Source organism: Aricia agestis, chromosome 1 (assembly GCF_905147365.1).
Source record: "Aricia agestis chromosome 1, ilAriAges1.1, whole genome shotgun sequence".
NCBI lineage: Eukaryota > Metazoa > Arthropoda > Insecta > Lepidoptera > Lycaenidae > Aricia > Aricia agestis.
The window spans coordinates 13,595,409-13,608,858 of record NC_056406.1 but is presented as its reverse complement, the minus strand read 5'-3'; the positions used below and the strand labels follow the sequence as shown (position 1 = coordinate 13,608,858).

The window sequence follows — 13,450 nt, the reverse complement described above, 5'->3', positions numbered from 1 at the left end:
CTTAAATGAGTGTACTTAAATGAAAAATAATTAGTAATTTGTATAAAAATAAATTTTAATGTAAGACTTTTCTAAATAAAAAATATAAAAATTGTAGATACAATATAAAAACATAATTTAAGTAACTACTTACTTATTTTAAAAGGTAAAATACAAAAATCTCACAATAATAAACAATCCTTTTTCAAAGAATTAACCACTAAGCACATTAGGTAAGTATATGACACATAATATAGTTATAACTTATAGTATATATTATGTTACGCTCAAAGACTGAAAACGCTCAGTGAGCGAGAAAACAGCTCACAATGTATTGTGGTCACAGTGAAACAGCCACGACGCCAAATTCACGTTGTGGCTCTAATGAAAACGGCCACGTTGCGTTCTGGCAATCACAAAAAGACCATATAACGCGAAATTCGTGTCGTGGCTGATATTATGCTATCTGGGGGCACGGCAGTGCCCCAGCAAAGCTTTTTAACAAAGGCACGGCCGTACCATACTTTTCTCGAAGCGGTTCGTGGCTTTTTCACACCCCCTTTATCTTTGATGTTAACAAAGCTAGGGATTCAGAATTTCGGTGATTAGGAGCAAGTATTGAAACTAGCTCAACCTCCAAATTACATGAAATTTCGATAAATAGTTTAATAGTTACGGATGGTTAAAGTTACTACATTTTGTCACTCACTGACTGACAGATCATCAAAATTCTAAGGTACTTCTAGCAGACTTAGAAACTTAAATTTGGCAACAAGGTAATTAGGTCGTTATCCACAATGAAAGGAAAAAATATGAAATTGGCCAAGTGCGAGTCGGACTGGCGTACATCCTCTCTATGGAAATCCATCCATCGGAAGTCCGCGATATACACCATGCTTCAGGGAAACCAGGATCTGTCAGGAACATTCTAGTAGAATTTGCAAAGGTGCAGACTAAATACGTTCTACTGTCTCTAGTCCGTAAGTTTAGCCACCCCCGCAAACCAGGTAATAACATAAACACCCATCACTATAATATTCCGGGTATAAATGAAATGAAAAAATAAATTTTAACAGAGGATGCTGTAGCACCCCACACTCAGGAAGTTCCTATTAAATAAGACAATAGCCAGAATTATTTTGATGCTTTTGAAACCGTATTAAACCCCCATCCTTCTTGAGAAGGTCAAGCGTTGTGGAATTCGAGAAGCATTTAACATCTTTCATAGCTATCTACAAGACCGTACGCAATGTGTCAAAATTTTCACAATTAGAACAAATCTCTTATGGAATTCCAGAGGGTGGTATACTAGGACCTACACTTTTCAACTGTACTTCAACTTTTGACGTGGGAGAGCCATGCTTCGGCACGAATGGGCCGACTCGACCGGAGAAATACCACGGGCTCACAGAATACCGGCGTGAAACAGCGCTTGCGGCGAAACACACGCCGAGTGAGTTTACCGGAGGCCCAATCCCCTACTCTTTTCCCTTCCTATACCTTCTCCTATTTCCTTCCTTTCCCTCCCCTATTCTCTTCCCTACCCTGTTACCCTATTCCCTCTTAAAAGGCCGGCAACGTAATAACTTAACCTTCGGTTCTTCGGTAAATGTAAGTAATAACTTAACCTTCGGAAAGAATCATCCTATTGATTGGCGAAAACCGCATGAAAATCCGTGCGAGATTATTGCGAAAAGCCAGACAGACAATCAGACGCGGCCGGGGACTTTGTTTTATAATATTATGTACTGATAGTGATATTAGTAAAGATTTCATTAAAAATTTAGCCCTAAACCGAGAAACGCTTCTTGTTTTTTTTTTTGTTATAAATACTACAGAGGAATATCACAGCTTTTAGCACCTTATTTGTTCTTACATTATAACTGTTTGTTCTTAACAAAGTACAAACAACTGGCAAAATGTATTGTAACGATAATTTGAAAATAGCTCTAATAAAAATGTAACATTGTTTCTATTTCTTTCTAATAATAATTAAAACAATGCAAGCCTTCGATTAAATTTATGATACAAATTACAAACAATGTAAGTACAGACGTAGGAATAACGTACGTAGGCGTACGAAATAATCATAATAATTATTGTAAGTGCTTACAAAGCAAAGTTCTGCATTTAAGGCCGGTATAAATAGTCACTACTCAAGATGCATCTCGGTCTCAAGACACGGTTCAGGCCCTGTGATTGGTTGGCTGTCGAAATTTGGACCAATCATAGAGCCGAACCGTGTCTTGAGACCGAGATGCATCTTGAGTACTGACTATTTATACCGGCCTAAGAATAGAGAGGCCTTAGAATAGATATAAGTCATCTCTATTCTAAGGCCAGTGTATCTTCACTTAAAGGTAGACTCATGTAATATTGCTTCTTATATCTAACGGCCATCACAATGCTGACGATAATACCTAACAACAACAGTACATTAATAGCACCACTTGCAATTAAACCAATCACGTAACCTGTGTTAGTTTGACCTGATGAATACTCCATATACTCTGCGACTTTATTTTTAGTTAAAGAAGTCGGTGCTCGTATGGGGATGTCCTCAATAAAGTCCGTCACTAGTTGCAGCAGCTCGGCCGGTTTGTCCACAGGGACGAGGTGTCCGGCCCCCGTTATCGACACCTCGGTCAATCGACCCCCAGATTTGATATATCTGAAATATAAAAGCCGTTAGTTGCTTATTTCACGGAAGAATTCTTTTAAAGAACAAGGGGCATTTTTGTATGGAAGCCGCACCCAAGCTGTAGCACATCCACACATATCATATCACATGAAAGGGCTTGAAAAGCTGAACATTTTATCGACAGGCGTAAAATCTCTAAACCGTGGGAGAAAAAAGTTAACGAGAGTGGAAGGTAAAAAAAATCACAAAAAAACACCGCTCCGCTTATCAAAAAGAAATAAGAAATCTTCGGAGATAAGAAATTATTGTGAGATATAATGTAATCTAAGCTTTCATAGCGAATTCTTGCTATGTATTAATTCATATTGTTACTTAATAATTGCTGTTTTGTTTTCCGGTAAAATAAAATAAAAATAGCAGAGCCAGTGTGTACTTACCCAGTCAATGTATCATTAAAGACCCAGGGTATGCGAGGAGCATTAAGGAAATCGTCTCTGCCAGTCCAGTGCCACTTCCTGCGTCGAGCCTCGGCGTTCTGTACGCAGGGAGATGTTAGGTCCAGTTGCCCGCTAAAATTGTTTATTGATTTATATTATCAAGGCATTCTTGTACCATTTATTTAAGTAGCAGCAGCTGGTTTAGTTGAAACTAGTCCTGTGAGGAGTTATTTTGTAGTGCCTTAGTGTGTGCACAGTATGGAAGTACTCTCTCTCTCCCTTCTTTTCGTTACCGGTAAGACGCAAGTGCGACAGGACTGGGGACTGGTAAAAAATAAGATAAAATAATGAACCTCATCATCAAACACATATAGTAAAATAATTTCTTACCAATAAATCAACACTTTACAATGTTCTAGTATCTGCTCAATTCTTGGCGAAATGGATGCCAATGAATCTTTTTTCATATGATGATGAACTATAGGGCTGCTGATAGTGAAAACCCTGTTCCCAACATGTATTATTTGTCTTATATCGGATCTGGTTAAAAATTCGCCAAAATCATCAATATCTTTGTAATTTTTTAATGCGTTGTATGTTGTATATTTATAAGATAAATCTTGTAATATATCAAGCAATTTATCCCGTAGCTGAAATATATTAAAAAATAATAATAAAATATACATAAGTTTTAAATAATATCTTCTTTAAAACTTTATTTTTAAACTTGGCAGGTAAAGCAAAACTTGGAAATTATAAAAAACGAACATAATGCTGAAGGCAAAAAACTGGCTCTATTAATATCAATTGGAACTAAAATATTCTTAATTAAAACTTATTAATCGGGACTTAACGCGGCCGTGTTGCAACAACTGTAGTCACAAGGGAACCTCTCCCCCTTCGTGATAAAAAGTATGTAATATGCAATTATTTTTTGGTATTTTTAAATACCTCATAAGCTTGAACTGCATCCCCTCTTTGAATTGCCATTTGGAATTGTTCTTGCACAGGTTTGGCAGCACTGGCTCCTTGAGCGTCAATCAAACCCCAGTTGTAGAACACACTGATATAGTCCATGATGCTATCTCTGTCCAATGTTGGATTTCCCATTATTAAACCCTGAAGAAAATATATTCTTTAATTTAACACTCCAAAACTGCTTTCCCTTTAAAAAAATCCTTTACTATTAACTACTAAGTATATGTCTCTCTTAATACAGAGATATATATGTCGCAGGGAAAAGAAGATATCAGGTATATCCCGAAATCCCTAGGGATATCACGAAATCGCGGTAGATACCGAATATTCTTGTTTCTTACGTCTTCTTACTAAATAAATCTAGTGATATGTCATTTCACTAAACTAAATCTAGTGAAATGTCAGAAAAGCGGATACCGCCGAATAAAAATCGAGCTACGCATTTCTCTCGCTCGCTCTAATACCCACACGGGCACTAGTGGGAGTGAAACAAATGCGTCGCTCGAGCTGGCGCGGCTCGTGTGATTTTAGTCGTTAAATTATTACGTGTACGTTAAGTTTGAATACGATTTTCTAAAAATCACCTTTTACGACTCTCAACATTTTTTAATATTTTCCAGACTTACGCGCATGTTACTTGCATGGTTCGATAGCCTGTTAAATGTATATTATGGGGATATTAATAACTCAATACCGACAATAAGATCCCTTCACGCTGATAATGCCCCATTCGCGTTAAGAGGGCGACTAACGCAAAAAATCGTCCTTCTCTCTTCACACTTGCGCCCGTCTTTCATATGCCAGGTGAAAAAGGACGACGCGGATTCATTTTAATAAAAAGAAAATTATTTTTTTCCTAATAACTCGATAAATATGTAATATTTAAAAAATCCGCTAGGTCAGTTCCTCAATGATAGAATTTTATACAATGTCTTAAAATATTAACTTAGTTTAATGCACGGTAATGGCAATATATGAAAAATTCGTGAAAATTAGATATCGTGTTTTTGCTAGGTCTGATTCTCGGAAATATAATGCAGTATCTATGTCTACAAAATGAAACAATTCGGAGCTTATTTTCAAGTAAAAAAATGAATTATAAAATCGTCAATTTAGGGTTAGTTGCCCCCATAAGATAGTGATAGGGTATTAGAGCTAGCGAGAGAAATGCGTAGCTCGATTTTTATTCGGCGGTATCCGCTTTTCTGACATTTCACTAGATTTAGTTTAGTGAAATGACATATCACTAGATTTGTTTAGTAAGAAGACGTAAGAAACAAGAATATTCGGTATCTACCGCGATTTCGTGATATCCCTAGGGATTTCGGGATATACCTGATATCTTCTTTTCCCTGCGACATATACACAGGTATACAGGTGTTATAAAATGTGTTGTCCCTGTCTAATATGTTAGAGAAAAATTGACAGACAAAGACAAAATCTTTGTGTTACTAAGTAATAAAATGTCAAAAACAACAGCATGTACCTCTAAATCTACTAATTTTTCTCCATTGTGCTGTTCATCTAATATTTTCATTGCTAAGCCTGGAACATATCTCCCTGCATATGATTCCCCAGCTATATACAAAGGAGTCTTGCCAAGTTCAGGATAAAGTTGGACAAGCTGTTTCACTGCTATGTACAGATGCTCTGAATACTAAAAAATGTTTTTTTAATTATTGGTACTACAAACAAATGTAATTCAAAATAACTCAAAAGTAATTATTAACAAAACTTATCAATAAGAGTTTTTGGTTAACCATGATTTAAACTAAACCTTTGATAACAAAAGCTATGAACAGTATGAAATTAATATTTATAATGGCTTTATGTGTGATTTCTACAGGCTCAATAAACTTGATGTATTACAAAGATCGCAACATACTGTTTCGATGAGTTCTGGATATCCATCATCAGAATCAGTAAAACTAAAACCAGCTCCAACTGGATTATCAATGAATACCATGGAATATTTTTTACACCAAGATGTATCTCTGACTGAAAAAGAATTACATATTATATTAGTATATTAAGACTTAAGAGTAAAATAAAATAAAATGATTAGTTTACGTTTAGTTAGTTTGTTGTTATTGTAATTAGATTTGATTTATGCTATACATGATGACTCTTATTGGTTCAGAAAATAATCAAGCAAGAATTTTACAGGTTTAACTTTTAAGAAATTTTAATGTGAGATTGAAACCATACATAATGCTAAGTACTCACATACGGTTTTGCTCAATAGTTTTCCTCCAGTCGAAGAAATGACATATGTGACATATTTAATTCCATCGGAGCCGGCTCGAAGCGAGCCTTCAAGCTGTCAGTTTTGCGGTCCACACGGTGGTTATTGCTCGATTTGGAGTAAAACTATCGAGCAAAACCGTATGTCAGTACTTAACATAACATATTGATAAGGCAAGTAACTTACTTTCTATAGCATTGTTTTTGTATCTAAATGGTCCAACCTCTTTGAATAATCCAAACATGCTGGAAGCACCGGGCCCACCTTGCAGCCATATAATCCATGGTGTCTTAAGTACATCCTTACCAGGGACAGGAATGTACCAAAAGAATAAATTGGAGTTAAAAATTTTGTTCACTGTCAAATATCCTGTATAGCTCTCAATATGAAAAATGTCTGATTTCACTTTAGAAACATTTCTTATTTCATTTGTTGTATTGCTTTTGATCATTGGTGTTAAATATAATTCAGGTATACTTTCTGAAGCCAGTGTCATTGTCATAATAATGCTGAAACTAAATAATTAAATTAAGTCAATGTTTAACTTAACATTTAAAGTTGGATAGATTGTACAAAAAATATTTGTGTCTCATTAAAATATTATTTAATTAATTAAGATAATAAGGTGTTTGTATTTTGTACTTATTTTGGTAGTTGTTTTGTAATATTATTTTTATGTAGGTACTAATGTATTATTATTTATTTATATCAACGATATAATCTTAAATGATAGCTATATAGATTATCACATTAATATTTTACTTACTTCAGCAAAGTAATCAGGATTGAAGCCATAATTACTGTAAAACTTTAATTTGTAACTATAATGCCGGTTTTATAATATATTCATTATTTTTATTAAAGAATAATAATTATATATAACGAAAAAAATTCTTATATTTTTACAGAAAGGATTCTTAGGACAATTTAATAAAAATAGCTATAATAATAATAAGAATAAATAAAATAAAATCAAAACAAACTTTCTTCTTCTTTTTTATTAATGGCTCCTTTGTGAGTTTTTCTTCCTCACATATCAACTGTCAATGTCAGCAGTCAGCTGTCATTGTCAACCTCATTTTTTTAATATGTTGTCAAAATAACCAAAGAACCACTAACCAGCGACAGCCAGACTTTCGTCATTTTATAAAAGCTGAAAGTTTTGCTGTCCCTATAGGAATTAGGAGATGAGAACGACCAACTATTATGGAGTTTCGGTTGCGGTTACTTCACCAGGTATTCAGTTCTGAAGGTCTACCTATTTTCTTCTGGATAACTATAGGGATTTCGTTTTTCACTGCCGCAGCCGGATATAAGACATTTTGAGAGTTGTTTCCCACTGATGTCTGATAAGCATCATTAAATTTAAATTAAACTTCCCTAAAGTATAGCAGCTGCACTCAGAGACATGTATGTATGAAACTTAATTTTCACACAAAAATAACCTTTTTTGGAGCCTTCTGAAAATTGTTTAAAGTTGGTAAGCAACGATAGATATGAAACAAACTCCAAGTGACATTAACACAATTGGAAAAATAAGTGAAATGATTATGATGTAATACTACCGACATTTTGCCGATTTATAAATCCCCATAACAATGTCGGAAGTGGTACTACCGACAATTTAACCATTTATAAAACCGATTAAAAATGTCGTATGTGGTACAACCGACATTTTACACATTTGAAAAATCCGGTTAAGAACGTTGGATGAGGCACATCCGACAATTTTAAATGACCTACGTTACAATGTTAATGAAGGTAAGTGTTATATCTTATAATCAAATCTAAAGCAATAAAACATAAGATATACTGTTCAAAATCTTTAAAAAATATAATAAAGAATAGAAAATACCATTTTCCGCACTAGCATCTTCGATCGACTTCGATCATAATATTTCCATCAGCATTTTTTCCCTATTGCTATATTTTTCTTAATTTCGTTGAGTACTTAGTTTGATTAGCTGTGCTGATCTTGTAGGCATTAAAATTAAAAATAATATAACTAAGGTTGCAAAAAAAAAACAAGTGACAGCGCAAGGTCCATTCCCACCGTTAACATAGTCGTAAGTGGCACATCGAGCGCTCTCACTCGCCCCCGCGTCCCGTTAACAACGTAGGTAGTGACTATCCGACATTGAAAGCGGACTATCTTAGTAATATACGACATTTTTAATGTAGGTACTTATTTCAGAAACTATGCATAATATAGATTTTTTCTTTTCAGCTATGATAGACTTGGTCACAAGGACATGTTTTATGAAATAAAAAAAAAAAATTGTCGATTTTGCACATTCGACATTGTTAATAGTCATGGGCGGTACGTATGTATGTATGTATGTATATTTTTATGATTGTATTCGCATATCTCCGGAACCACAAGTCCCATTTAAGTAATCTTTTTTTTCTTGTACTAGGAGAGGTCGTTAGACCTTTGGGCGGAGCGTTTGCAGAAACCGCTGGTAAGCGTCGCCCTGATAGAAGCAATCGCGTTCTCCTTCCATCTGACACAGATGCTGACCGGGCACGGCTGCTTTAGGTGTTTCGGTCGGTACTTGTTCCAGATCGTGAGGAGAGAGAGTGACACAAGGTGTCACCACTGCACTGCCTTGACGAGATGGACACTGCCGAGCACACATTGTCGACCTGTCTATCCTGGACGGAACAACGATTGGCCCTTACGGCGGCCATTACCTCTCCCTGCCAGCAATAATCCGGGCAATGCTGAGCAGCGAGATTGCGTGGCAGGCGATGAATGACTTTGCCCAGGATGTCATCACTGCAAAGGAGGAGGCTGAGCGTAGGAGAGAACGGGAGGCGCTCGACCCCTTGAGACGACCGAGGAGAAGACGTGCACCACGAAGTGGCCACAAAGCCTTGCCTTAGCCGGGAACGGGATACTCGGGGTGGCAGTGTGGGGACACCGCCGCCCATTGCACCGAGTCCCAGAGAGAGCCGCGATGCGCATGGTGCTCCTGCACATCGCGTCCTCCGTGTGAGCTTTTCTAGGCCACCCCGTGGGACGACCTATAAAAGCCTGCATGTTTTGATGAGTCTGCGAGACGCGGACAACCGTTGGTAGAGTTGCGGTTGGTTGATCGTGCCCGTAACTATGCCTATTAAGCGGGGAGTGGAGCACCATGGGGTTTTAGTGGGTAGTTCCTCGGAGAGTCCCACATACCCCGGCCGTTGCCCCAATCTGCCGGGGATGCGCAAAGCATTTCCCCGTGTAACAAAAAAGGTATTGTTCAACTTAGGGAATACTGCAAGTTTTATCAAAATCGGTTCAGTAGTTTTTGAGAGAGGGAATTTTAATTCTCAATTACGTATAATTTTGAAGTCGGTTTTATCTTTTTAAAACTTAAAATACTATTATAATTGAGAAACACGCTGATTACTCAACTTCTACGAATAATAATTTTTATTATTCGTAAGTCAACTTAATAATTTCCACGTTTAAAAATATTATATTTATTTACAAGTATACATTCGTGTGATTCTTTATGTAGTCTTCTATATAGGAGCCTTCGTATGCTCCAAAATGTTTACTTAGAGGCTTATCGTACGTCCACCTGGCGACCATCGTCTGGACAGGCTCGGGAGTGTCAACAGGCACCATGTGGCCCGCACCACGCACCACCACCTCTGTTAATTGACCGCCGGTTTTGTGGTATCTGAAATAAAATATTGTAGATTAGTACAAAATGATAATAATTAATAGATAACGACGAACTGCAGTCGACAATCGACATGAGTAAACATTTCTGAGCGCCTGAATTAATGTAGGTAGGTAGTAGGTACGCACGAAAATACGTTGTTCAACCACGCGTTAGGCGTCCATCCTAGTACAAAGGCAAATTTTAAAACTTACAATTTAAGCTATAGGAGGTTTACAAGCTTTCAATACTAGGACGTAAAAAGGTAGAAGGAAAACAATGTGGTGAAAAACCTTAGTTTGCGCGACCACAAACTTTTCTGTTGTGTAGGACAACTCACAAACGACACAGAGCTGTCTGCTGGTTAACATAACTTGTGAGTTAATAAGACTACAATCTACTCACCAATATGAAAGGAGCTCTGCCATCTCAGCTGGCTTAATTTTTACTAGGTTTAGTAAAAATTAAGGCAGCTGAGGCCTGAGAAGGAAGAGCTCCTATCATATTGAGAACTTTGGCACATAATAAATTTTGATGGTAAAATTTCTACAAAGCATATAATAGCAAGCTTGTGGAAATTTTACCATCAATATTCGGACTTCAGAGGGTTCTTAGTTCTTACCCGGCAAGTCTCTTATTGTATATGTAAGGATATCTTCTTGCTTCTAAAAATTCTTTGGTACCATTCCATTTCCAAGTTCGATTTTGATCCAAGATGGAAACACAGGGAATCATCAGGTCAAGCTGTCCACTAAAAATAAAAAATGCTACGCTTCATGTGGAAGAAAATAAATAAGGTAATAATGACCGGAAATAATTAGGTTGTAATTATAAGTACATTAACATTTTTAAAGCTATACGTAAGGTCAATCAACCCTAAAAATTACTCAGTAATAATAATTTTGCGGACTTTTGATTTAGGTACCTATGTATTCTCAAACGCACTTACTAACATAAGTATATAAATAAGGTCTGCTTGTTTTTGTCTGGAATATTGGAAACGTCAAACTTCACATGACAGACATGGATTTACAAATAATATATTATATACTAGCTGTTGCCCGCAACTTCGTCCGCGTCAGCGAAATGTGATTAGTTGATTACAAAGATAACGAAAAAGAGAGAAATTTTCCCCTTTTTAAGGTTCCTTACCCAAATAGTAAAAATGGGAACTTATACAAAGAGTTTGAAGCCTGTCTGTCTGTCCGTATCCAGGCTGTATCTCAGGAACCGCGCTAGCTAGATAGTTGGCATAAATTACGTTTTTCTATTGCCGCTATAGCAACAAATACTAAAAACTAAATAAAGAACGTATTTGAAGTAAATATTTTTGGTAGTTTAAGCTTAAAATCCTTCAGAAATACGTAAAATCACGATATGTTTCCATATAAGGAGTCCCGTCAATTTCTCCTGGATTGCATCATCAGATCACCACTTTTGTGATAATGTTAACAAATTCGGTCTACATTTCATACAACCACAAAATAAATTTGGAAATCGGTCCACAAATGGCTGAGTTGTGCGTAAACAAATATAAAAAAGTGAAAAAATATTCTCCTCCTTTTCGGAAGTCGGTTAAAAAGTAGCCTAAGTTATTCCTTACTACATCAGCTATGTGCCAAAAAAGTCTCATCAAAATCGCTCCAGCTATTTCAGAGATTAGCCGGAACAAACAGACAGACATACAGACAAAAATTGTAAAAAATGTTATTTCGGTGTATGTATCCTATATAATACATTCATATGCATCTAGTAAAAGCCGTTCTTTTAATATTACAAACAGACACTCCAATTTTATTTATATGTATAGATGTATAGAGTATAGATGTATAGACTAGTCTAATGGACAAGGACCTTTATTAGTGTTGTATGTTGTTACTCACCAATACACGAGAACTCTGTAATGTTCTAAGAGTTGCTCCACTAATCCTTTGGAGCTGCTTAAGAAATCTGGAGACATTTTAACATTGACCGTTACGTTGACGAAGGAGAATTTAATATCCCCGACATGGATGGCCTTTTTAATATTAGACGAGTCAAAAAACGGGATAAAGTGACCCATCTCTGAGTCGTCCTTGAGGAAATTGTAGGCGTGCCTTTGATTCGTCATGAACAGCAGAATGACGATCAAGCTGTTCCATTTCTGAAATCACTTCTAATATTATAAAGGCGAAAGTTTGTGAGTTTGAATGTTTGTTACTTCTTCACGTCTAAAGGCTGGAACGATTTTAATAAAATTTGATACGGAGGATTAACACATAGGCTACCTTTTACTGTGAAAAAATATCGCAATTCATTATCCCTAAACTAGAAAGAGGAGAGAGTGTACCTAGTGGACTTTAAAAATCTTGCTAATTCGATTTAATAGGGCAATGTTCTATGTAGTAAATAAAATACCCATTTTACTATATTCTTGGAAGTCTAATTTCTATAAAGGATTGAGTATTACTAAAGTTGCTTCATTGCTTAAAATTTCGCGTTATACTAATTAATAATTATGGTCTAATAACTAATACCTCTTCACTGAGGTTGGGTTGCACCAGAGGCGTGGTTAAAGTTAAAATTATGGTTATAGTTAAGGCTAGCTTTAAATTTACTTAACTTTGACCGGAGAAATTGACAGATGAAAGCTGGTCCAAAAAGGTTATAAATGAACGTGGGCGGGGGCGCTGCTGGTAAAGGAGAACTGACAAAAATGGCGTTTTTGTATGATGACAGCGTTAGTTCCTTTTTTTGCCAAGTGCATTTAAAACCTTGTCGAGCTCTATGGTTATGGTTAATTATAGCGTCTTGATGGCGTCCATTTTTAACTTTAACCAAAGATTTGACATTTTGCATTGTAGTTAAAGTTATAGTTAAAGTTACAGTTATAGTTAAAGTTAGTTGGTGCAACCCAACCTAAGTAATAAAAATATTTACACAGTAACTTTGTAGTTACTGTGAAAATATTTTGACAAAGACAAGCAGACCTTGTGGTCTGCTTGTCTTTGTCTGGCAAGTTGAAAACGTCATAATATGAGAGACAAAGACAGCGGACGGAGTAGTAAGCTGCTAAAAATACGATGTTTTGGGTGTCAGACACCTTTTTAGCATATCTGACAAAGACAAAAATTGTAAAACTGGACTTTTTTAACTGACTGGACATTGGACAACTTCTTTAATATAAACTCTGAATCTACTTTGAATATTTGGGGGGTATGAATTTAAAAATACTTACGTTCTTAGCGCCTATGCTGTCATTATTCGCTATGTCCTGTCGGAATTTGCTCAGAAGCGGTTCGACTATGCCCAACTGTTCCTTGTCTAATAGACCGAAGTAGTAGAACGACCGGGAGATTCTCGCGATCATTTCGGGATCAACATACGCGTTTCCAAGCATCAGTCCCTGGAAAAAATTAAAGCATAATTGAAAAACAATGGCTCTTTAGTAATTGTATAAAAGTTTAGGAATGACCAATCTCTTTTTTCAGTTTTTGGATACATCTACACTCAATGCAAAGTCTTGAAACGAATC

The 13,450-nt window shown here is 36.2% G+C and overlaps 1 protein-coding gene across 1 annotated transcript in view; it reads right to left on the bottom strand.

The window, feature by feature from the left end:
• LOC121731840 overlaps positions 1 to 13,450 on the bottom strand; it is a 29,444-nt gene that overhangs the window by 14,013 nt on the left and 1,981 nt on the right. The window contains exons 5-15 of the mRNA XM_042121507.1: positions 13,154 to 13,321; positions 11,820 to 12,079; positions 10,559 to 10,687; positions 9,760 to 9,954; positions 6,467 to 6,795; positions 5,921 to 6,033; positions 5,522 to 5,692; positions 4,009 to 4,176; positions 3,448 to 3,707; positions 3,058 to 3,189; positions 2,311 to 2,650 (exon numbers count right to left, since the gene is read on the bottom strand). Coding sequence (XP_041977441.1) covers positions 2,311 to 2,650; positions 3,058 to 3,189; positions 3,448 to 3,707; positions 4,009 to 4,176; positions 5,522 to 5,692; positions 5,921 to 6,033; positions 6,467 to 6,795; positions 9,760 to 9,954; positions 10,559 to 10,687; positions 11,820 to 12,079; positions 13,154 to 13,321 — 2,265 coding nt within the window. The remainder of the gene's footprint in view (positions 1 to 2,310; positions 2,651 to 3,057; positions 3,190 to 3,447; positions 3,708 to 4,008; positions 4,177 to 5,521; positions 5,693 to 5,920; positions 6,034 to 6,466; positions 6,796 to 9,759; positions 9,955 to 10,558; positions 10,688 to 11,819; positions 12,080 to 13,153; positions 13,322 to 13,450) is intronic.